This window comes from Bos javanicus, chromosome 1, assembly GCF_032452875.1.
Source record: "Bos javanicus breed banteng chromosome 1, ARS-OSU_banteng_1.0, whole genome shotgun sequence".
Taxonomy (NCBI): Eukaryota; Metazoa; Chordata; class Mammalia; order Artiodactyla; family Bovidae; genus Bos; species Bos javanicus.
This window is the reverse complement of record NC_083868.1, coordinates 132,635,018-132,657,659: the sequence shown is the minus strand read 5'-3', so window position 1 is coordinate 132,657,659 and position 22,642 is coordinate 132,635,018. Positions and strand designations below refer to the sequence as shown.

Below are 22,642 nucleotides of genomic sequence, written 5' to 3'. Positions count from 1 at the left end.
TTTATATCTGGTATTTTAAAATTGTATTTTTAAGTCTACTTGTTTATATTATATGCCATTTAATTGTTGAATAAACTGAGTTATTTGCTATATGAATTTCCCACATTCTGGACTAAAATGATACCATAAGGATTCAGTCAGACAGAATGATCTTCTATTTTCTGTATTTCCTATAACTAGGACTTAAATCTAGCAACATATACATTAATATTTAGTTTTTTTTTGAAGCTGGGGTGGCAGGCGAGACACAAAGCATCAACTGAAACTGGCATCTCTCCATGGAACTTCTATTTCTATGTATATGCAATAACATCTTTCTTTAACAAATAAAATAGATTAAGAGATACTTCTGGAAAAATCAATAACCGGTATTCATGACATGCTAATCACTTTGGCAAGAAGATCATACTCTTCCATTTTGAGGAACTGAAATTCAGCGTTTCAAAAATGAGCTAGTTTATCAGGCACTCTGTTTATCAGACCTAGTCCCTCGAATCTGTTTGTCACTTCCACTGTATAATTGTAAGGGATTTGATTTAGGTCACCCCTGAATAGTCTAGTGGTTTTCCCCATTTTCTTCAATTTAAGTCTGAATTTGGCAATAAAGGAGTTCATGATCTAAGCGACAGTCAGCTCCGAGTCTTGTTTTTGCTGACTAGAGACTTCTCCATCTTTGGCTACAAAGAATATAATCAACCTGATTTTGGTGTTGACCATCTGATGATGTTCATGTGTAGAGTCTTCTCTTGTGCTGTTGGAAGAGTGTGGTTGCTATCACCAGTGGGTTCTCTTGGCAAAACTCTATTAGCCTTTGCGCTTCATTCTGTATTCCAAGCCAAATTTGCCTGTTACTCCAGGTATCTCTTGACTTCCTACTTTTGCATTCCAGTCCCCTATAATGAAAAGGACGTCTTTTCTGGGTGTTAGTTCTAGAAGGTATTGTACGTCTTCATAGAACTGTTCAACTTCAGCTTGTTCAGCATTACTGGTCAGGGCACAGACTTGGATTACCATGATATGGAATGGTTTGGCTTGGAAACGAACACAGATCATTCTGTCGTTTTTGAGATTGCGTTCAAGCACTGCATTTTGGACTCTTTTGTTGACTACGATGGCTACTCCATTTCTTCTAAGGGATTCTTGCCCACAGTAGTAGATATAATGGTCATCTGAGTTAAATTCACCCATTCCAATATATTTTAGTTTGCTGATTCCTAAAATGTCGACATTCACTCTTTCCATCTCTTGTTTGACCACTTCCAATTTGCTTTGATTCATGGAACTAACATTGCAGGTTCCTATGCAATACTACTCTTTATAGCATCGGACCTTGCGTCCATCACCAGTCATTTCCACAACTGGGTGTTGTTTTTGCATTGGATCCATCTCTTCATTCTTTCTCGAGTTATTTTGCCACTGATCTCCAGTAGCATTTTGGGCACCTACTGACCTGGGGAGTTCATCTTTCAGGGTCTTACCTTTTTTGCCTTTTCATACTGTTCATGGGGTTCTCAAAGCAAGAATACAGAAGTGGTTTGCCATTCCTTTCTCCAGTGGACCACATTTTGTCAGAACTCTCCACTATGACCTATCCATCTTGGGTGGCCCTACACGGCATGGTTTATACTTTCACTGAGTTAGACAAGGCTGTGGTCCATGTGATTATACCTGTTAGTTTTATGTGATTGTGGTTTTCAGTCTGTCTGCCCTCTGATAGAGAAGGATAAGAGGCTTATGGAAGCTTTCTGATGGGAGAGACTGACTGAGGGGGAAACTGGGTCTTGTTCTGATGGGCAGGGCCAAGCTCAGTATAACTTTAATACAATTTTCTGTTGATGAGTGGCACTGTGTCCCCTCCCTGCTATTTACCAGGGGCCAAATTATGGTGGAGGTAATGAAAATAACAGCGACCTCCTTCAAAAGATCCCATGCATGTACTGCTACACTCAGTGCCCCCAACTCTGGAGAAGGGTACCACTGACCCACACCTCCACTGGAGATTCCTGGACACTCACAGGAAAGTCTGGGTCACTCTCTTGTGGGGTCACTACTCCTTTCTCCTGGGACCTGGTGCATACAAGGTTCTATTTGTGCCCTCCAAGAATCCATTTCCCAGTCCTGTGTAAGTTTTGGCAGCTCTGTGGTGAGGTTAATGGAGACCTCCTCCAAGAGGGCTTATGCCATACGCAAGTCTGCTACACCCACAGCTCCTGTCCTTGTGGCAGTCCACTGCTGACTGCACAGGCACAGGAGATGCTCAGACACAGTTCTGTCTCAGTCTCTGTGGGGTACCTGGGTCCTGGTGTGCACAAGGTTTATTTGAGCCCTCTGAGCGTCTCTGGAGGGAATGAGGCTTTATTCTGAATGAGAATTCGCCCCTCCTACCATCTTGCTGGGGCTTCTCCTTTGCCCCTGGAGGTGGGGTATCTCCTCACAGCTGCTCCTAGACAAAGTGCATGATGAAGTATGGGTAGAGGCATGTGACACTGTAGAGGAGGCTGGGATCAAGACCTTCCCTAAGAAAAAGAAATCGAAAAAGCAAGAGTTCCAGAAGAATATCTATTTTTGCTTTATTGACTATGCCAAAGCCTTTGACTGTGTGGATCACAATAAACTCTGGAAAACTGTGAAAGAGCTGGGAATACCAGACCACCTGACCTGTCTCTTGAGACAGGTCAGAGCGCAACAGTTAGAACTGGACATGGAACAATAGACTGGTCAGAGCACAACAGTTAGAACTGGACATGGAACAATAGACTGGTTCCAAATCAGGAAAGGAGTATGTCAAAGCTGTATATTGTCACCCTGCTTATTTAAGTCATATGCACAGTACATCATGAGAAATGCTGGGCTGGATGCAGCACAAGGTGGAATCAAGATTGCTGGAAGAAATATCAATAACCTCAGATATGCAGATGATACCACCCTTATGGCAGAAAGCGAAGAATAATTAAAGAGACTCTTGATGAAAGTGAAAGAGGAGAGTGAAAAAGTTGTTTTAAAGCTCAATAATCAGAAAACTAAGATCATGGCATCCGGTCCCATCACTTCATGGCAAATAGATGGAGAAACTGTGGAAACAGTGGCAGACTTGATTTTTTGGGGGCTCCAAAATCACTGCAGATGGTGATTGCAGACATGAAATTAAAAGATGCTTACTCTTTGGAATAAAAGTTATGGCCAACCCAGATAGCATATGAAAAGGCAGAGACATTACTTTGCCAACAACGGTCTGTCTAGTCAAAGCTATGGCTTTTCCAGTACTCATGTATGGATGTGAAAGTTGGACTATAAAGAAAACTGAGCACCAAAGAATTGATGCTTTTGAACTGTGGTGTTGGAGAAGATTCTTGAGAGTCCCTTGGATTGCAAGGAGATCCAACCAGTCTATCCTAAAGGAAATCAGTCTGGAATATTCATTGGAAGGACTGATGTTGAAGGTGAAACTCTAATACTTTGGCCACCTGATGCGAAGACTGACCCATCTGAAAAGACCCTGATGCTGGGCAAGATTGAAGGTGGGAGGAGAAGGTGATGACAGAGGATGAGATGGTTGGATGACATCACTGACTTGATGGACTTGAGTTTGAGTAAACTCTGGAAGTTGGTGATGGACAGGGAGGCCTGGCATGCTGCAGTCCATCGGGTTGCAAAGAGTCGGACACGACTGAGTGACTGAAATGATAATGAAATTGAAAACTGAGCTATGGCAGACTCAGTAATAGCATGCAAGGTCTGATTAAATTAAAAATCAATAAGCTAACAGTAAGAAATTAAAGAATTGTTGTTTCTATGAGAATAATAGACTGAAGACTTTGGCAACCCTCAAAAAGGGTGAGTCACTAAAAGAAAATAAAGGCTATGTTACTTTGGGCTTGAAGACTAAAGTAAAATCATAAAAAATGAAAACGGATTCTGCACTGAATATTGCATGGCTGAGCCAAGATGGATAGGGTTTATACTTCTACTAGAAAAAAGTAAAAAAAGCTGCATAAAATATATAAAATAATAGCTTTTAGATGTTGGAATGTCAGGCAGAGAAGCGCAGTAGTATAAGCAGAGGAACCCAGAAAGAGACTGGGTATCTCCCTGAGTTGAGGAAAAGGAGCTGGGACTATAGATGGCAGGGTAGCTAAATTACTACAAGGCACAGTACCGAGATGCACATGACAGTGGGCTCCGTAAGTGTGCAGAAAGACCCCAGCAAGTCTTCAGCTGAATACTCAAGAGCATGTGCATGTGAAGAAACCACCCAATGCTGAGGAAAGAATGGCAAGAGCAGACAGGACAATATCTGGAGCAAACATAGGGCCTGGAATACCTTTGTGTTCCAGTGAATTAGAACAGAAAAGCCTTGTAATTCATCAAGAAAAGTACAAAAAATGTTTTACCTTAGTACCTGGGTAAAGTTAACCTTAGACTAAATGCTGCATTGGTCCACTTTACATACCTTGATAAAAAAGTCTTGAAAAGACCAAACACTAATTATGTCCCAGAAAAAAGTGGATGATAATTTTCAGAATGTCTTATCTGGCACTCAACAAAACCCACTGGCTGGCATCTAATAAAAATTATGAGGCCTTCAAAGAAGAAAGAAAATGACTCATGAGAATAAGAAAAATCAATCAAAACAAACAAAACCAGAAATAATGCAATGATGAAACTAGTAAAATAAAGAGTAACACATAACAACTAAATTCATGTGTTCAAGAAGCTGTAGGAAAGCCTGCAGAGAATAAAAGAAACATGAAGAAAATGACCCCAAAGAATAGCATGAAAGAACAGTAAAAACTAGTTACAAATTTTAAAACATCTTAAATACAACCCAGTGCAAAAGATAAATTAACTACAAAGGATACAAGATAAGTATGATAGGAGTTTTAGGTAGAAACAAGGCAAACCACAGAAAGTGGATCAATTCCTTTAAAAGACTGAAAAAAAGTCAACCTAAAATCCATACTAATAGAAAACACCTTTCTAACCCCCTCCAAATAACTCAAAATATAAAAATAATCTTTTGTTTTTCTGGAAATAAATTTTAAGAAGTTGAGAAGCATTTACTTGTAAAAAGGTGATAAAATTTGAGCCAAAAAGAGCAAAAATCTATGGCATCTTAGAAGGGACCTAAACCCTTCAAACATCCTAAGAGTAGGAGCAGAAGGTATAGTTGAGTTGACAGGACTGGGAATGCCCATGAAAATCAAAGATTTAAGCTGAGGGAGGTGACTCAACTGATACAGCATGCTACATATCTACACCCAGGGAAGATTTCAATAAAAATGCTGAACTCTATAAGAAATGAATTTGGAAAGAACAGAGTTCTGCTTAAAGCTACAGTCCAGCAGAGAGAAATTTTTCATATTAAGTCCAACTAAATTATTCAAAAACAAAATCGCCAACAACAGAACAAATTTCAGGGGTAAAATCAGAACCCAAATTTGGTATGATATATTTTGTAAAATAAATAGTTTCTAATAAAAGTTGCATGATGTACTAAGGGAAAGGGAAGTAATAGTTATACCTGGAAATTGAAAAAATCTAAAGAAACTGTCTCTGAGTGGGCCCAGTGGTTAAATACAGCAACAATATTAAGGCAGATATAACAAACAGAATTAGATGAGAACATGGAAGGACACGAGTGGATTATGAAGAAATACCAACTAGAAAATAGGACCAACTGAAAAGTACAATAAAAAAACCTAAAAACTCACAATACTTTCAGCAGTATATTTGAATTGACAGAAAAAAAAAAAAAACACCAAACCTGAAGATAACAGAAAATATCCAAATAATTGAGATGAAAAACACTGAGAAGGAAAAACAAGAAAGAGAAAGAGTGAGGAAGAAGGGGAGAAGGAATGAGATAGAGAGACAAAGAGAGAATGTGAGTAAGCTCCAAAACCCTAAAAAACAGCATCATGTGTACCAACATATGTGAAAAAGGAGTCCAAACAAAGAGAAATAAGTAAAAAAATATTAGAAGAATCCATGGCTAAAAGCTTCTGAAACTGATGAAAATCATTAATCTCCAGTTCCAAGAAGGTCAACAAAATCTCAGGATAAACACAAAGAGGTCTATATCTAAACAGATAAACAAACTGTGGAAAGCTAATAAAAATGGGAAAGAAAAGAAAAATAAACAATACAAAAAAAGTGACTCATGATGTACAGGGGAAAAGCAAGACTAACAATTATGTTTTTATTCAGAAAATATGAAGTACAGTAAGTGGCAGAAAGGCATTGAGTTATTGCAAGGAAAATAAAACTGTCCATCAAGAATTCTATACCCAACAAACCTATCTTTTAAAAATGATGATGAAATAACACATTTCCAGATAAAGAAAGACTGCTAGCACACTTGCCTTACAAGAAACAGGAAAGAAAGTCCTTCAAACTGAAAGGAAATATAACTCTATATAATAGCTCACATTCATAGAAGAAAATGAAGAATGTTAGAAATGCTAACAACAGGGTAAACAGAGAAGACAGAATGAACATTTACTTGTTTAATTTCATTGAATAGCATAAGATTTTGATAGTAGATTATGGTTAAGATGGCACTATTAAGACAATAACAAACAGAGATAAAAGATATATGACAATAACACTACAAAGGAAGAACAAGAAAATGGAGATATACTGAAGCAAAGAAACTGTATTTATGTGAAGTTAGTTATGCTAATGGGATGAAATTTCTGTAGCAACCATAAAGAAAATAAACAGACTGTTTAATGATTAAAACCCAATATCCATCTCTAGGATCTCCATAAGAGACATGTTTCATGTTCAAAGACACAAGTAAGTTGTAAATAAAAGGATGAAAAAAGATGTCATATATCAAACAAACAGAAAAGAGCTTGAGGTATGTTATTTTGAAGCAAAGAAGTCTTTAAGAAAAAGATGTTTTATATTAGAAAAGGACATTTCATAATAATAAAAGGTCTATGGGAAGATGTAACAAAATAAAATATATTCTTCTATGCACATGGAGTGTATTTTTGGAAGAGGACATCAAGTAAACTTGTTGTCTCTCACAATTTTTATTGAATATTATACTGGATAGTCAAGGTAAGTATTAAAAGTGTCTGTTCACAAAAGACATGATCCTGTATGTAGAAAATCTTAATGAATCTAAAAAAACAAAACACTGAAACTACAGAATGAATGAAAATATTTTATAATTTTTGAGGAATAAATGAATTATATTTTTAACATATTGGTAAGAAGGAATCTAGAACAAAATTAAGGAAACAACCCCCCATTTATAACAAAATAAAAATGAAAACATATAGAAATAAATTCAATAAAAGCAATAAAGACATATACTGAAAATAATAAAAATTGCTAAAAGAAACTAAAGAATATCTAAGTAAATGCAGATACAACCTATACTCACAGAATGGAAAATGCAATATAATGAGGAAGGCAATTTTCTCCATATTGAAGTACTGATTGATTATATTCTCCATCAAAATTCCAGTAAGCTTTTATGTAAAGACTTTATCTATGTAAAGACTTTATCTTATGTAAAGCTTTTATCTATAAAATTTTATGTTCTCACTTTTATGTAGAATTAAAACAGTGAACCTACAGAAATACAGAGTACAAAGATGGCTGCCAAATTCTAAGGGTGGGGGTAAAGTGGGGAAGTATTGATCAAAGAGAACAAACTTCTAGTTTAACATAAAAAGGGTCTAGGGACCTAATGTACAGTACGGTGACTATAGTTAACCATATTGTATTACACAGTTGAAAGCTGCTAAGGGAGTAATTTTTAAATATTACAACAACAATAAATTTTAAAAGGTGAGGTGATGGAGGTTAATCATTTCAAAATATATGTGTTTCAAAGGACTTTGTTGTACACCTTAAACGTACGTATCTTATATGTCAACTAGATCTCAATAAAGCTTTTTAAAAAATTTATTCAACGCAATCCCTATCAAGCTACCAATGGTATTTTTCACAGAGCTAGAACAAATAATTTCACAATTTGTATGGAAATACAAAAAACCTTGAATAGCCAAAGCAATCTTGAGAAAGAAGAATGGAACTGGAGGAATCAACCTACCTGCCTTAAGGCTCTACTACAAAGCCACAGTCATCGAGACAGTATGGTACTGGCACAAAGACAGAAATATAGATCAATGGAACAAAATAGAAAGCCCAGAGATAAACCCACACACCTATGGACACCTTATCTTTGACAAAGGAACAAGAATATACAATGGAGAAAAGACAATCTCTTTAACAAGTGGTGCTGGGAAATCTGGTCAACCACTTGTAAAAGAATGAAACTGGAACACTTTCTAACACCATACACAAAAATAAACTCAAAATGGATTAAAGATGTAAACGTAAGACCAGAAACTATAAAACTCTTAGAGCAGAACATAGGCAAAACACTCTCCGACATAAATCACAGCAGGATCCTCTATGACCCACCTCCCAGAATATTGGAAATAAAAGCAAAAAATAAACAAATCGGACCTAATTAAAATTAAAAGCTTCTGCACAAGAAAAGAAACTATAAGCAAGGTGAAAAGACAGCCTTCAGAATGGCAGAAAATAATAGCAAATGAAGCAACTGACAAACAACTAATCTCAAAAATATACAAGCAACTCCTGCAGCTCAATTCCAGAAAAATAAACGACCCAATCAAAAACTGGGCCAAAGAACTAAATAGACATTTCTCCAAAGAAGACATACAGATGGTTAACAAACACATGAAAAGATGCTCAACATCACTCATTATCAGAGAAATACAAATCAAAACCACAATGAGGTACCATCTTACGCCAGTCAGAATGGCTGTGATTCAAAAGTCTACAAGCAATAAATGCTGGAGAGGATGTGGAGAAAAGGGAACCCTTTTACACTGTTGGTGGGAATGCAAACTAGTATAGCCACTACAGAGAACAGTGTGGAGATTCCTTCAAAAACTGGAAACAGAACTGCCATACGACCCAGCAATCCCACTGCTGGGCATACACACCGAGGAAACCAGAATTGAAAGAGACACGTGTACCCCAATGTTCATCACAGCACTGTTTACAATAGCCAGGACATGGAAGCAACCTAGATGTCCATCAGCAGACAAATGGATAAGAAAGCTGTGGTATATATACACAATGGAGTATTACCCAGCCATTAAAAAGAATACATTTGAATCAGTTCTAATGAGGTGGTTGAAACTGGAGCCGATTATAGAGTGAAGTAAGCCAGAAGGAAATACACTAATACAGTATACTAACACATATATATGGAATTTAGAAAGATGGTAACGATAACCCTATATGCAAGATAGCAAAAGAGACACAGATGTATAGAACAGTCTTTTGGACTCAGTGGGAGAGGGGGGAAATGATTTGGGAGAATAGCATTGAAACATGTATAATATCATATAAGGAATGAATCGCCAGTCCAGGTTTGATGAAGGCTACAGGATGTTTGGGGCTGGTGCACTGGGATGACCCAGAGAAATGGTATGGGGAGGGAGTTGGGAGGGGGATTCAGGATTGGGAACACGTGTACACCTGTGGCGGATGCATGTTGATGTATGGCAAAACCGATACAATATTGTAAAGTAATTAGCCTCTAATTAAAATAAATAAATTAAAAAAAATTTCAAAACTGAGATCAATACAGGTGGTATGGGTGTAAGAAAAGATTTTAGAAAGATGATAACGATAACCCTGTATGGGAGACAGCAAAAGAGACACAGATATATAGAACAGTCTTTTGGACTCTGGGGGTGGGGGGAGGGGGATGATTTGGGAGAATGGCATTGAAACATGTATAATATCATATAAGAAATGAATTGCCAGTCCAGGTTCAATGCAGGATACAGGAAGCTTGGGCTGGTGCACTGGGATGAGTCAGAGGGATGGTATGGGGAGGGAGAAGGGGGGGCGCGTTCAGGATTGGGAACACGTGTACACCCGTGGCAGATTCATGTTGATGTATGGCAAAACCAATACAATATTGTAAAGTAATTAGCCTCTAATTAAAATAAATAAATTTAATTTTTTAAAAAAGAAAAGATTAAAAAATCCAAAAAATAAAACTTTGCATTTATAGTAATTCAAGTCCCAAGAAAAGCACTAAAGCAACTCAGCTGAAGAACAGCCTTCCACCAATGGTGCTTCTAAAAAATACACCTATATCCAAAAAGTGTACTTATACCCTTATATATACCATATACAAAAATTAACTTAAAAATAGTTTATATAAATTAATTTAAATGATTAAACCTCTAGAATATAAGGCATAAGAATGGGTTAGGCAAAATGTTCACAGATATGACATCAAAAGCATGACCAAAGAAGAAAAATGGATAAATTATTGCACTGAATATGAAAACTTTTGCTCTTCAAAAGGTACCATGAAGAAAGAAAATAAAGTCACAGGCTGGGGAAAATTATGGAAATCATTTATGTGATAACACACCAGAATTAAGAATACAAAAAGTACTTTTATAAAATCCTTCTTGATAATTGTTAGAATAAAAAGATCAGTAAGGATAGAAAAGACTTAACCAACCATCAACCAACTCTGACCTAACAGGCATAAAAACAAAAGCATGATACATACTGTTTTCCTACTGTATCACAATAGAACATACTGTGGTACATAAAACAAATCTTATTAAACTTAACACTTAAATCATACAAAGTATATTCTCTGACTAAAATGATTTTAAATTAGGATAAAATAATAGGAAGTTTTGAGATATTTGCAAATATACACAAAATTTCTAAATCTAAATAATCCATGGTTCAAAAAAATAAGCCCAAAGGGAAATTAGAAAGTATTTTGAACTAAATGAAAATGGAAACAGTACACTCCACATCTAGGGAAAACAGGTATAGCACTGCTAAGAAAGAAAACTGTAGGAGTAAAAAAGCTCCAATACTTTGGCCACCTTATGCTAAGAGCAGAGTCATTGGAAAAGACCTTGATGCTGGGAATGAATCAAAGCAGGAGGAGAAGGGGGTGACAGAAGATGAGATGGTTGGATGGCATCATCAACTCAATGAACACTGACTCTTTGTGACCCCATGCACTGTAACCCACCAGGTCCCTCTGTCCATGGGATTTTTCAGGCAAGATTACTGGAGTAGGTTGCTATTTCCTTCTCCAGGGGATCTTCCCAACCCAGGGATTGAACCCAGGTCTCTTTACCATATGAGCTACCAGGGAAGCCCAATGGACATGAGTTTGAGCAAACTCCGAAAAATTGAATGACAAGCAAGCCTGGTGTGCTGCAGTCCATGGGGTCGCAAACAGTTGAACACAACAAACTGACTGACAACAAAGAATTATAGCACAAAGAAAAGCAAGGATTAAACCAACGATCTCCGTTTCCACCTTGAGAAACTAAGGACAAAGGAAGGAAACCTAAAGAAAGTAGAAGAAAGAAAATAATAATAAAAAGAGCAGTCCTCAAGTGAAACAGAAAACAAAAACAGTGAAGAACCAAAATCTCGTTCTCTTAAGAAAAAATAAATATAACTGATTAGTTCTAGACAGAAGATACATGAGATGACAGAGGAATATATTTCAGACAAAAAAACAGGATAAAACCACAGAAGAACAACAAAGAGAAGCAGAGACAGGCAATCTACCTATGCGTTCAGAGTGATAATTGTAAAGATGATGAAAGGTACTGAGAGAAGAATGGATGCATGGAGCAAGAAACGAGGCATTTTTAACAAAGAATTAGAAAATATAAAGAATAAACAAAAGAATACAATAACTGAAATGAAAAATATAACAGGAGTAATCAACAGAAGACTACATGAGGCAGAAGAATGTATCAGATGGAAGACAGAGTAGTGAAAATCACTGCCACAAAATAGGAAAAAAAATGATATAAAATGAGGAAGTTTAGGAGAATTCTGGGAAATCATCAAGCAGATTAATATTTACATTATAGGAGTCCCAGAAAGAGAGGAGAGAGGTGGAGGAAGAACTTGAAGAGCTGGAAACTTTCCTAACCAAGGAAAGAAAATAGTCACCCAAATTCCCACACAGGATTAATCCACAGAGGAACACACCTAGACACACTGTAGAACACACCTAGACACATTAACAAAAGTTAATGGGATTCCTTTCCAATCCCACCACATACACAACACAACCTTCTCTGGATGAAGAGTGGCCTTTGGTGTGGTTGGGGTTGGTTCGTTTCACTTGCCCTAAGATCTCTTCCATTCCACATTACCAAGATGGTGGACATTATTTTCAATGCTTGATTTAGATATTTTGAGTATCTCAGCTATCTCCTGAACAGTGTAACATTGATTGTTTTCAAATAAAGTCTCCATTTGACTACCATTGACTTCAACTGCTCTATCCGACCTTGGAGCATTTCCTGCAAGAAATCCCCAGCATGAAACTTTGCAAACCTCTTTTGACATCTTTGATTAGTCACAGCACCTTCTCTACACAGTGCACAAATCTTCTGCCACTTCAACGGCAGAAAGTGAAGAGGAACTAAAGAGTCTCTTGATGAGGGTGAATGAGAATGAAAAAGCTGGCTTAAAACTCAACATTTAAAAAGTGAAAATAAAAAAAAAAAAAAGTGAAAATCATAATGTCTGGTCCCATCATCTCATGGCAAATATATGGGGGTAAAGTAGAAACAGTGACAGATTTTATTTTCTTGGCCTCCATAATCACTGCGGACAGTGACTACAGCTACAAAATTAAAAGATGCTTGCCTCTTGGAAGAAAAGCTAAGACAAACCTAGACAGTGTATTAATCAACAGCGAATATTCATTGGAACTTCTGATGCTGAGGCTCCAATACTTCAGCCACCTGATGGGACGAGCTGACTTATTAGAAAAGACCCTGACGCATGGAAAGATTGAGGGCAGGAGGAGAAGGGGCCAACAGAGGATGAGATGGTTGAATGGCATCACCGACTCAATGGATATGAATTTGAGTAAACTCTGGGGGATAGTGAAGGATAGGAAAGCCTGGCATGTTGCAGTTCATGGGGCTACAAAGATCTGGACATGACTTAGCGAATGAACAACATGGCAAAAAAATCAGGAAAAAAAAATAGATTTACATTCATGTACAGTGAGTGCCCTCCACACAAACCTGCAAGTTGTGAAATTTCAAAGATGAGAATGTGTGTTTGCATGTCCAATTTATGTAAAGTAGTTCATATGTCCGGCATACATTGTCATGTGTGTGCATCCTCTACAAGTGGTTGTTCTTTTCTGTACTTTACTGTGTAACACTGTATAGAGTACAGTAGTATAGGATCTTTATGTAAGTCCAAGGTGTCTATAAGTAAGCATAAGAGCAGCGGTGATATAAGTGGTAGTGCTAAGAAGTGCCAGGAATTGGAAGCTCAGAGAAAAAACAAAGAAGAGAAAGAAGTAACTCAAAGACTGAAGAGATCCATGATGCTGGAAATGGCAAGGGGATTTTATTTGAGGAAGTGTTATTTGTTTGTAGGCACAGGACTTTAACGTAGACCAGTACACGAAGCTTTCAGCAACAAGCTTCTGAATGCAATCCAGTGGTACTGTGTCATCTATGGTAAGAAAAATAGAGCTACTACCCACACATCATGGGATCATTTTTTCCCCCCCAAGAGAGTACACAGAACTGAATCCCGCAAGAAACCAGAAACTGTGCAATCATTGTCAGGTGTGAGTGAAACTGCACCTTGCTCTCTCTTATTGCTGACAATCCAGCTCTACCATCTCCCACTCTTGCTCCCTCCTACAGTTGGCACCTCTTCTTGCTTATTCACTCAATGCCAACTCCTGTATGTCAGCAGCTGTAATACTGTATTTTATAATACTGTAAAGATTAAAAATATTTGTTTTTTTGTGTATTACTCGTGTATAAAAGTATTATAAAACCATTACACTATGGTACTGTATTATATGGGCTTCCCCGGAAGCTCAGCTGGTAAATTCACCTGCAATGCAGGAGACCTGGGTTTGATCCCTGAGCTGGGAAGACCCTCTGGAGGAGGGCATGGCAACCACTCCAGTATTCTTGCCTGGAGAATCCCCATGGACAGAGGAATCTGGTGGGCTACAGTCCATGGGGTTGCAAAGATGTTGTACATGACTGAGCGACTAAGTACACTACTGTACTATATAGCTGATTGTGTTAGTTGGGGGTTCAGGATAACTTTGTTGGACTTATCAACACATTGGACTTAAAAATTTGCTCTCAGGACAGAACTCATGCTTGTGTAGGGGACTTAAAGCATGTGCTATTTGTGTGTGTGTGTGTGTGTGTGTGTGTGTGTGTATGAGTCACTTGCTGTGTACCAGAAACATGATGCTGTAAATCATTTGTACTTTAAAAAATAAATCTGAATTTATAGTGATAAAAACATTCAAATGAAGAAAAGTAATACCTCATGATTCTGTGGGTTTTAACCCAAGAACTTACGGTTAACATATGAGAAATCAACCAAATTAACTCACCACATTAATAGTCTTAAAAAAGAAAAACCACAAAATGATCTCAAAAGATGGAGAAAAGTACTTGACAAAAATCAGCATTTATTCCTAATGAAGTCTCAGAAAATCAGGACAGGACATGAAACTTCCTGAACTCAACAAGGTAATCTATGAAAAACTTACAGTTCAGTCTTAGGGATGAAAGACTTTAATTTTCTTAGTGAAAGAAATCAGAAGGAGATAAGAACGAGAATCAGGAGTACAATATGTAAATTCTATTTCTATAAAATTTTAGAAAATGTAAACAAATCAGTTAGCTGATTAATGATTGCTTAAGGATGGGGAAGGTGAAGAGTGGTAGGAAGGGAGGAATTACAAAGTGTTATGAGAAATCTTTTCAGGATATGGACGTACTTTGCCTGTCACTTTTACAGGGGTGTGTGTGTATGTGCCAAAACATCAAATTATGCACTTAAATGTACAATTTATTTTATGTTAATTATATTTATGTATGTATGTACATGCTCAGTCGCTCACTCATGTGCGACTCTCTGTGACCCTTCGGAGTGTAGCCTGCCACTCTCCTCTATCCATAGGATTTTTCAGGCAAGAATACTACAGGGAGTTGTTGATTCCTTCTCCTGGAGATCTTCCTACTTTAGTGATCGAACCCACGTCTCCTGTGCCTCTTGCATTGCAGACAGATCCTTTAACCACTGATCCGCTTGGGGAAGTCCAAAAAGACTGCACAGCAGGTAGGAATGCAAGGAAATTCTTGCATTTTCGAAAATTAATTTGTTGATAATTTATTATGAAGTGAAGTTCGCTCAGTCGTGTCTGACTCTGCAACCCCATGGACTATACACTTCATGAAATTCTCCAGGCCAGAATATTGGAGTGGGTAGACTTTCCCTTCTCCAGGGTATCTTCCCAACCCAGGCCTTCCACATTGCAGGCAGATTCTTCCTGGCCACCAGGAAAGCCCAGTATATGGAAGGAAGAGCATGTGATTCTCCATTGAGAGAATCCACACTCAAAGTAAAAGCCTTGGTTATATTTCAAGAGTTTTATATTTTGAATGACATCAAAATGATTTAAAAGTAAATTATCAAAGTTACAATTTTTCCTTAAAAAAAAAAAATTCCCCCTACTTTCTCTGTTTAAGTTTTAAAATTAACTGGCCCATCACAAGTTTCAAACGTGTCTAAAAAAAGTCTTATTATCTGTATCTGTGTCTTATCTATGTAAACATCACACCTAATTAACAGAAAACAACAAGCATATGTATTTGATTCATTAATTCTCTATGAAATACACTCATGTAATTAATATTTTAAAAGTTCACAGGTTTTAAAGAAAGACACTTGCAATAGAGCATGACAAAAATACTTCAGGAGTATTTTGCTCCTACTTTCATGTATATAGTTGAAGGTAAAGAAGAATGATATTACAGAGATGCTGCATTATTTGCAGAGGTGTCCTTTCCTGTACACATTTCTCCCATAACAATTTTTAAAACACTGCTGGTTAATTTGATCATATAATAAGATGTGTACAATGGGGCATTAAGCATGGAATTTAATTCTTTCAAAAATGAAGATAATGAAATCATATTAAGGCCACATTAACTTACGGATATGTTATTAATTAAAATGAAATTAGTACAAACGCAAGTACAAAGGAAGTCTCTAACAGTATATATTCTGAATCTGGAAGAACGTGTCGATGACAGCTGTGGTACAATTTTGACCACAGTTAGTAGCGTGACATTTATTTAGCTTTCATATACAATGGTGCTTTCTAGCTAACAAAACAAGTAATTAAAGAGTTTATGTTTTTATAATTGAGTAGGACTACAAAGAAGCTACAAATTAAGTTAAAAATCTTCTAAATGATTTTTAAAATCCCTTACCGGTATCTATGAACAAATATACCCTTAAAAATAGAGTTCATCATATTTTCGATTTCATCCTGATTTTCTTGTAGCTGAAATGAGAAATAAATATAAATTAAAATACTAATAATTTTATTTGAAATAAAGAGTTCCAATCATTTTAAATTCATGATTATTCTCATTCTGTGTAATTTTCAATCCTTTTTCTTAAGTATTGTGCAACAGATGTCTTAAATTACCAGGATCCTTTCATTTTTTTCTACAGCTTTACTACATTGGCTTAGAACCTCTTTCTGTCTCTCTCAACATGTATTAATGGAGAAGGAAATGGCAACCCACTCCAGTGTTCTTGCCTGGAGAATCCCAGGGACGGGGAGCCTGGTAGGCTGCCATCTATGGGGTCACACAGAATCAGACACGACTGAAGTGACTTAGAAGCAGCAACATGTATTACACAATGACTAAAAAATAGTGGTATGGTTTAAGTGTGACCAGATGCCTATCACAAAATACTATTTGCTTTGGGAATAGGCCTCAACTTATATACCTCTCCTGTCCAAACCAGGTCCCCTGCTTGGTTTTACTTTTCTCAGTAACAGATAATTCTTGATTATTACATTTGCCATTGTACGGGAACGTTCCTATTTCACCTAAACTACCCATTAGCCTCAAAGTAAGTGTAGGTCAAATTCCCAATAAAGGAGGAATACAAGGCAGCAAGCATCTCAGCCATTAGTGATGAAATGCAGCAACAAAATGAATACTATAGAAAAGAGATGAAGAAATTTCAGGCATTACTACTCACTGAAGTTAAAATCTGAGTTCAAATATTACTCAAAAGGAATAAAACCAGTGATACAAAAAGTACATTCAATACTATGACAATAAAATACCTTCAGATATCCTCTTTTGCTATATGCTTTATTTTCAGTTTTACTGAAATAAGTTTGGGAGAATAATTATTGAACCTTAGTTTAAATTTACTTTTGCTACCTTTATTATACAAAAACTTAATAATTTATATAAAAGGTATACAGTTTGGTTAGCAGGACTTACTAAAGAACAATTCCAAAACTTACAATTATTTCTAGTATGGAATGTGCTGTGAGTTGTATTGTGTTCCTCAAAACTTCATATACAGAAGTCTTAACTCCTAGACCTCAAACCTTATTTGGAAATACGGTTGTAGCAGATGTAATTAGTTAACTTGGAGTCATAATGGAGTAGGATGGACCTCAAATCTAATTGACTGCTGTCTCCTTTTTATAAGGAGAAACTTAGAGACACATACAGTGAGAAGGCCATGTGAAGATTAGAGTTACCCTTTACTTTCTTTTTTTGTTTTTTTTTGAAAAATTAATATTTAATAACAATGTAAAAATCATTTTATGTATATCCTTTACTTTCTAGCCTACACAACTGTGAGACAATAAATTTCTGTCCGAAAGAAAAATCAGTTTGTGGTATCTGCTGTAGCAGCCTTAGCCCTCCAATACATCATAGACTATGATTTAATCAATCATAAGTTTGTTCCCTCTTATTGCCAGTTATAACCCAGTATTTGTTGACAGCGATGTGTTTATAGCACTGAGATACTTTTCTTTTTTCAAGGTAAAACAGAGATTAATACTGTACATCTAAAATTTTATTTCTGATTGGATGAAAAAATGTTGCCTATAAAAATCTAGTTTAAAATCATTTTCAACCCATATATGAAACCTTCACTATAAAATTGGGGCCAATCTTATTTTTTTTTTTAATTCACAGAAATGTCTCATACACCACAAATACACAGTCTTTGGCTTTCTTGTGGAATGCAACTTTGCTGGCCCCTACTTTTGATGTTAGTATTTACTGTGCTTTCTGGTTTCATAGCTTGATAATCTCTCTGAGTTATCTAACTCTCAGACTACCTTCTTTCTAAACAGGGTTGTTTTGTGATACTCTTCTGCCATCACACTGCACTCAGATAACCACTGGCTGGAATCAAATGCCAGATTCATTTGAAAACTTTGAGATCAAACAATGTACCTTTAAAAGACAAATTGAAGAATCTCAGTTACTGTGAAACTTACCTCTTTACGTTTTTGAAGTAGTAACTCCAACCTTTCATTGGCTCTCTTCCCAATCATTTTATTTCTCTCAGCTTCATATTGTCTCTGTGTATTATCCTGATGAATACTGAGGTTTAAGGCAACATTCACCAGAGCAGTCATGAGCTTCATGGCTAAGAAATAAAGGAAGATTATAGTATTCACCTGTGAATCAGAACTTCAAAAGTTTACAATTTTGTAACAGAAATGGATGATGGAAGGAAACTAGTCAACTTCTATGTTTGATAATCTAGGCATAATTAAAATAAAAAGAAAAATTGTTTTATGGAAATAAAATCATTTTAGTCTGCAAAAATTTTCTGTCTCAGTGTCCCTATAAGCTTGGCTTATTAATATTCCTATGAAAACCAGACTCATCCTGGGAGTTCTCTAGTGGTGCAGGGGCTAGGAATTGGCACTTTCACTGCCATGGCCTTGAATTCAATTCCTGGTTGGGGAACTAAGATCCTATAAGCTGCATGGTGCAGACACAAAGAACTAACAATAACAAAAAATAATCCCAAACCCAAACACCACCCCTACCCCCGCAACTGACTCATTCTAATTATCACCATGAAGAACTTAAACAGTATCTTCAACAACTCCTTTCCCTCACCTTCACACATACACAAATCTAAGTGTGTGCGTGTGTGCTCTCACTTCAGTGGTGTCCAGCTCTTTGCAACCCTACGGACTGTAGCCCACCAGGCTCCTCTGTCCACGGGATTCTTCAGGCAAGAATACTAACCAAGCCTTTCAGACCTCACTTCTGGCTACCAGTTCTGTGCATACAATTGCTTCCTTAATATCTGTGCTTAGATGCCTCAAAGGTGTCTCAGCTGTGTACAATCAATTTATGACTTTTATTACCATAGATGGTTCTTTCCCTGTGTTCCTCACCTCAGTGAATGGCATAACTTTTGATTCCTGAAAAATGGACTGAACCTATGAAACACATTAAATTCATCAAAAACATATGTTGTGAATTTCTGATTGATCTATTTTCCCCACAGTGTTCATGTACTTTTAAACATTCACCTGTGTTCATAAATCTATTTAAATATTTTCAAACTTCTGTTTCAAATCCTCTGAGGAACAGGTATGACACAATACTTAATCTTTTGTCTATTCCTATTCAGTTTCATCATTTAGATGCTGAGAGTATAGGGAAATCTGTTAAAGGAATGGAAGAACTTGTGATGGAAAAATAATCTCCCCTTTTTTCCCTTTAGTTTACTTATCTGCAATGAATGCTCAGTTACTACTGAGTGTTTTGGAAGAACCAATACAAATATATAAATAATTAAATGAGCCTGCATTTCTTTTAAAACTTCCAAAATTTCCTTTAATTACACATAAACATATATACATAATGCTCTATCTATACCTTTCTATTCATACACACACACACACACACACACACGTGTTATGCTGAAATTCTATCTACGTTTTGGATACTATCAATTGATACTGCCCTCAAACCAAAATATTAACACAAAAATCCTAAAAAAAAAAATGCATTTAAGTTAGTGAGCTCTTTGAAATGCATTTAAATGTTTCTTTTTTCTTGAGATACAACATCTAAATATAATATATTGAGAAATCTTGTGTTTCAAAATATAGGCTAGTGATTTGACAGCATTTTACACATTGTCAGTAGAATACCTCTGAAAGCTAAAAGTACTTTTAAAATTAACCTGTATAAAAAAGAATAGCTCAAAGACAGAATTGATCAGGGGCATTCAAACTGCCTAAGTCAAGAATAACTTTTCTTTTAGGGATAATATTTTAAGGGAGTTTGTCCTAAGCATACAAAGTCATACCCAAATGGAGCTTAATTCTGTTTATACTTCTAGACTTCTAAAATAAAATGACTTGAAGATCAAGGAGTTGGAAAGCATTTAAATTTCCACCAACTCTGTCTGGAATTAATCAGTGGAAGCTGAGACATTAATGCTCTTGAACTTAACCGTGTTTTGTTGCGTTATATCGCCTTGCGAACCCAGATCCCAAACTCCCCAACTGGCAGTTGTGTAATGACCCTTCTCATACTCTAGGTATATATCAACAGCAAAATATATCAACATACTAAAACAGAAGAAATGTAAAATAATCAGTATATTTTCAGAAATATATTAGATGTGATAATGCAGTATTTAATGTGTATGAGTATGTAAAATTTCAACTTCACTGAAATTTTCACCTTAAATACCAAAATACAAGCAAATACAGCTAGTGAAGAAGACTCCTAACTTAACAATATAGGTACAATAATGGGGACTGTGATAGGGATGGAGTCCCCTGAAAAAAGACTCATTCCTGCATAAAGTGAGCATGAATTACAATTTACTGGTATTATTAAAAGAATTTTATAAAATAATAATCCTACAGGAATTCAACCTGGTCTATGATATGGACTTTGAAAGTATCTTCTCTTTGCTTACCAAAGTGAATACTTCATTTAGCATTCACATTTTAAAGGTTAGCTATGGAATGACAAACTTGTTCTATTGCTGTACTACTAAAAGTGTGCTGGCTTGTTACCAGTTCAGTAAAGTATAAATTTGTTCATACATGATCTGGTTTGGCTCTTGTGCTTCTGTTAAAGTCATAACAAGAACATGCTCTGGAGAGCTGCTGATTCCAGAAGAGAGAAATTTTGAGCACTTTTAATCGAAATTGCAGCTTGGAGTCAAAACACACTTGCAGCCTAGAGTCTAGCCAGCAAATCCCTATTTAGTCCACAGAGACTTCCAAGAAAAATTATAAATTTATTAGCAAGAAAAATAAACGTTTCTCGTTGTAAAAAAAAAAAGTATAAATTTGAAAGTTTTTAGAAATTTTTATAACAATCTGACAGAAAATCTTATATATATTGAGTCTATTAACAAAATGACATTAAGAATATAATGTAAAAACTAGTCTTTTGCCACAAAAAATACTTATTTAGTGCTTCCCACTCATCTGCCAATCCGGAATAAGCACTGTTCTGAGTATTAGAAGCTGAAAAGTAAATGAGACAGTATCTGCGTCCATAAATTTACTGTCTAGTGACGAGAAGGCAAAGTATCAATAGATAATATAAAATAAAAACTGTATCAGTTAAATAAAAATAAAATATGGTTAGAAAGAAAAATAAAGTATGGTAAAAAGGACAGAACACAATTGCACTCGTTTCATGTGCCAGCAAGGTAATGTGCAAAATTCTTTGACTATGCCAAAGCCTTTGACTGTGTGGATCATAATCAACTGTGGAAAATTCTGAAAGAGATAGGAATACCAGACCACCTGACCTGCCTCTTGAGAAACCTATTTGTAGGTCAGGAAGCAACAGTTAGAACTGTACATGGAACAACAGACTGGTTCCAAATAGGGAAAGGAGTACGTCAAGACTATATTGTCACCATGCTTATTTAACTTATATGCAGAGTACATCATGAGAAATGCTGGGCTGGATGAAGCACATGCTGGAATCAAGACTGCCAGGAGAAATATCAATAAACTCAGGCATGCAGATGACACCAGCCTTATGGCAGAAAGTGAAGAACTAAAGAGCCTCTTGATGAAAGTGAAAGAGGGGAGTGAAAAAGTTTGCTTAAAGCTCAACAGTCAGAAAACAAAGATCATGGCATTTGGTCCCATCACTTCACAGCAAATAGATGGAGAAACCGTGGAAAAGGTTGCAGACTTTATATTTTTGGGCTTGAAAATCACTGCAGATGGTGACTGCAGCCAGGAAATTAAAAGACACTTACTCCTTGGAAGGAAAGTTATGACCAACCTAGACAGCATATTAAAAAGCAGAGACATTACTTTGCCAACAAAGGTCCATCTAGTCAAGGCTATGGTTTTTACAGTAGTCATGTATGGATGTGAGAGGTGGACTATAAAGAAAGCTGAGCACCAAAGAATTGATGCTTTTGAACTGTGGTGTCGGAGAAGCTTTGTCTTTTTTCTTTAAACCTTATTAAGTTGATTCTCAAGTTTTTGACCATTTAGTTTAGATTGAGTCCTGAGATAATTCACTATTTACAGTTTAGCTTTCTAAGACCCATCAAAATAGCATTTTAAGAAGGAAGAAGTAGCTATGTCTTTCAAGAAAGAGAAAGGTAACAATGGAACTGCCCAGTGATTAGGACGCTAAGAAGATAACTGCCGACCTCAACAAGAGCAAAGGCAGTGAAGAGGTAGAGATAAAAACCCTACTGGAGT

General features: G+C 36.4%; 1 protein-coding gene across 3 annotated transcripts in view; it reads right to left on the bottom strand.

The window, feature by feature from the left end:
* Window positions 1–22,642, bottom strand: part of STAG1 (STAG1 cohesin complex component) — a 499,240-nt gene that overhangs the window by 148,579 nt on the left and 328,019 nt on the right. For all 3 annotated transcript variants that reach the window (XM_061427678.1, XM_061427685.1, XM_061427693.1), the window contains 2 exons: window positions 18,413–18,564; window positions 16,356–16,429 (listed from right to left, as the gene is read on the bottom strand). In XM_061427678.1, the coding sequence (XP_061283662.1) occupies window positions 16,356–16,429; window positions 18,413–18,564 (226 nt within the window). The remainder of the gene's footprint in view (window positions 1–16,355; window positions 16,430–18,412; window positions 18,565–22,642) is intronic.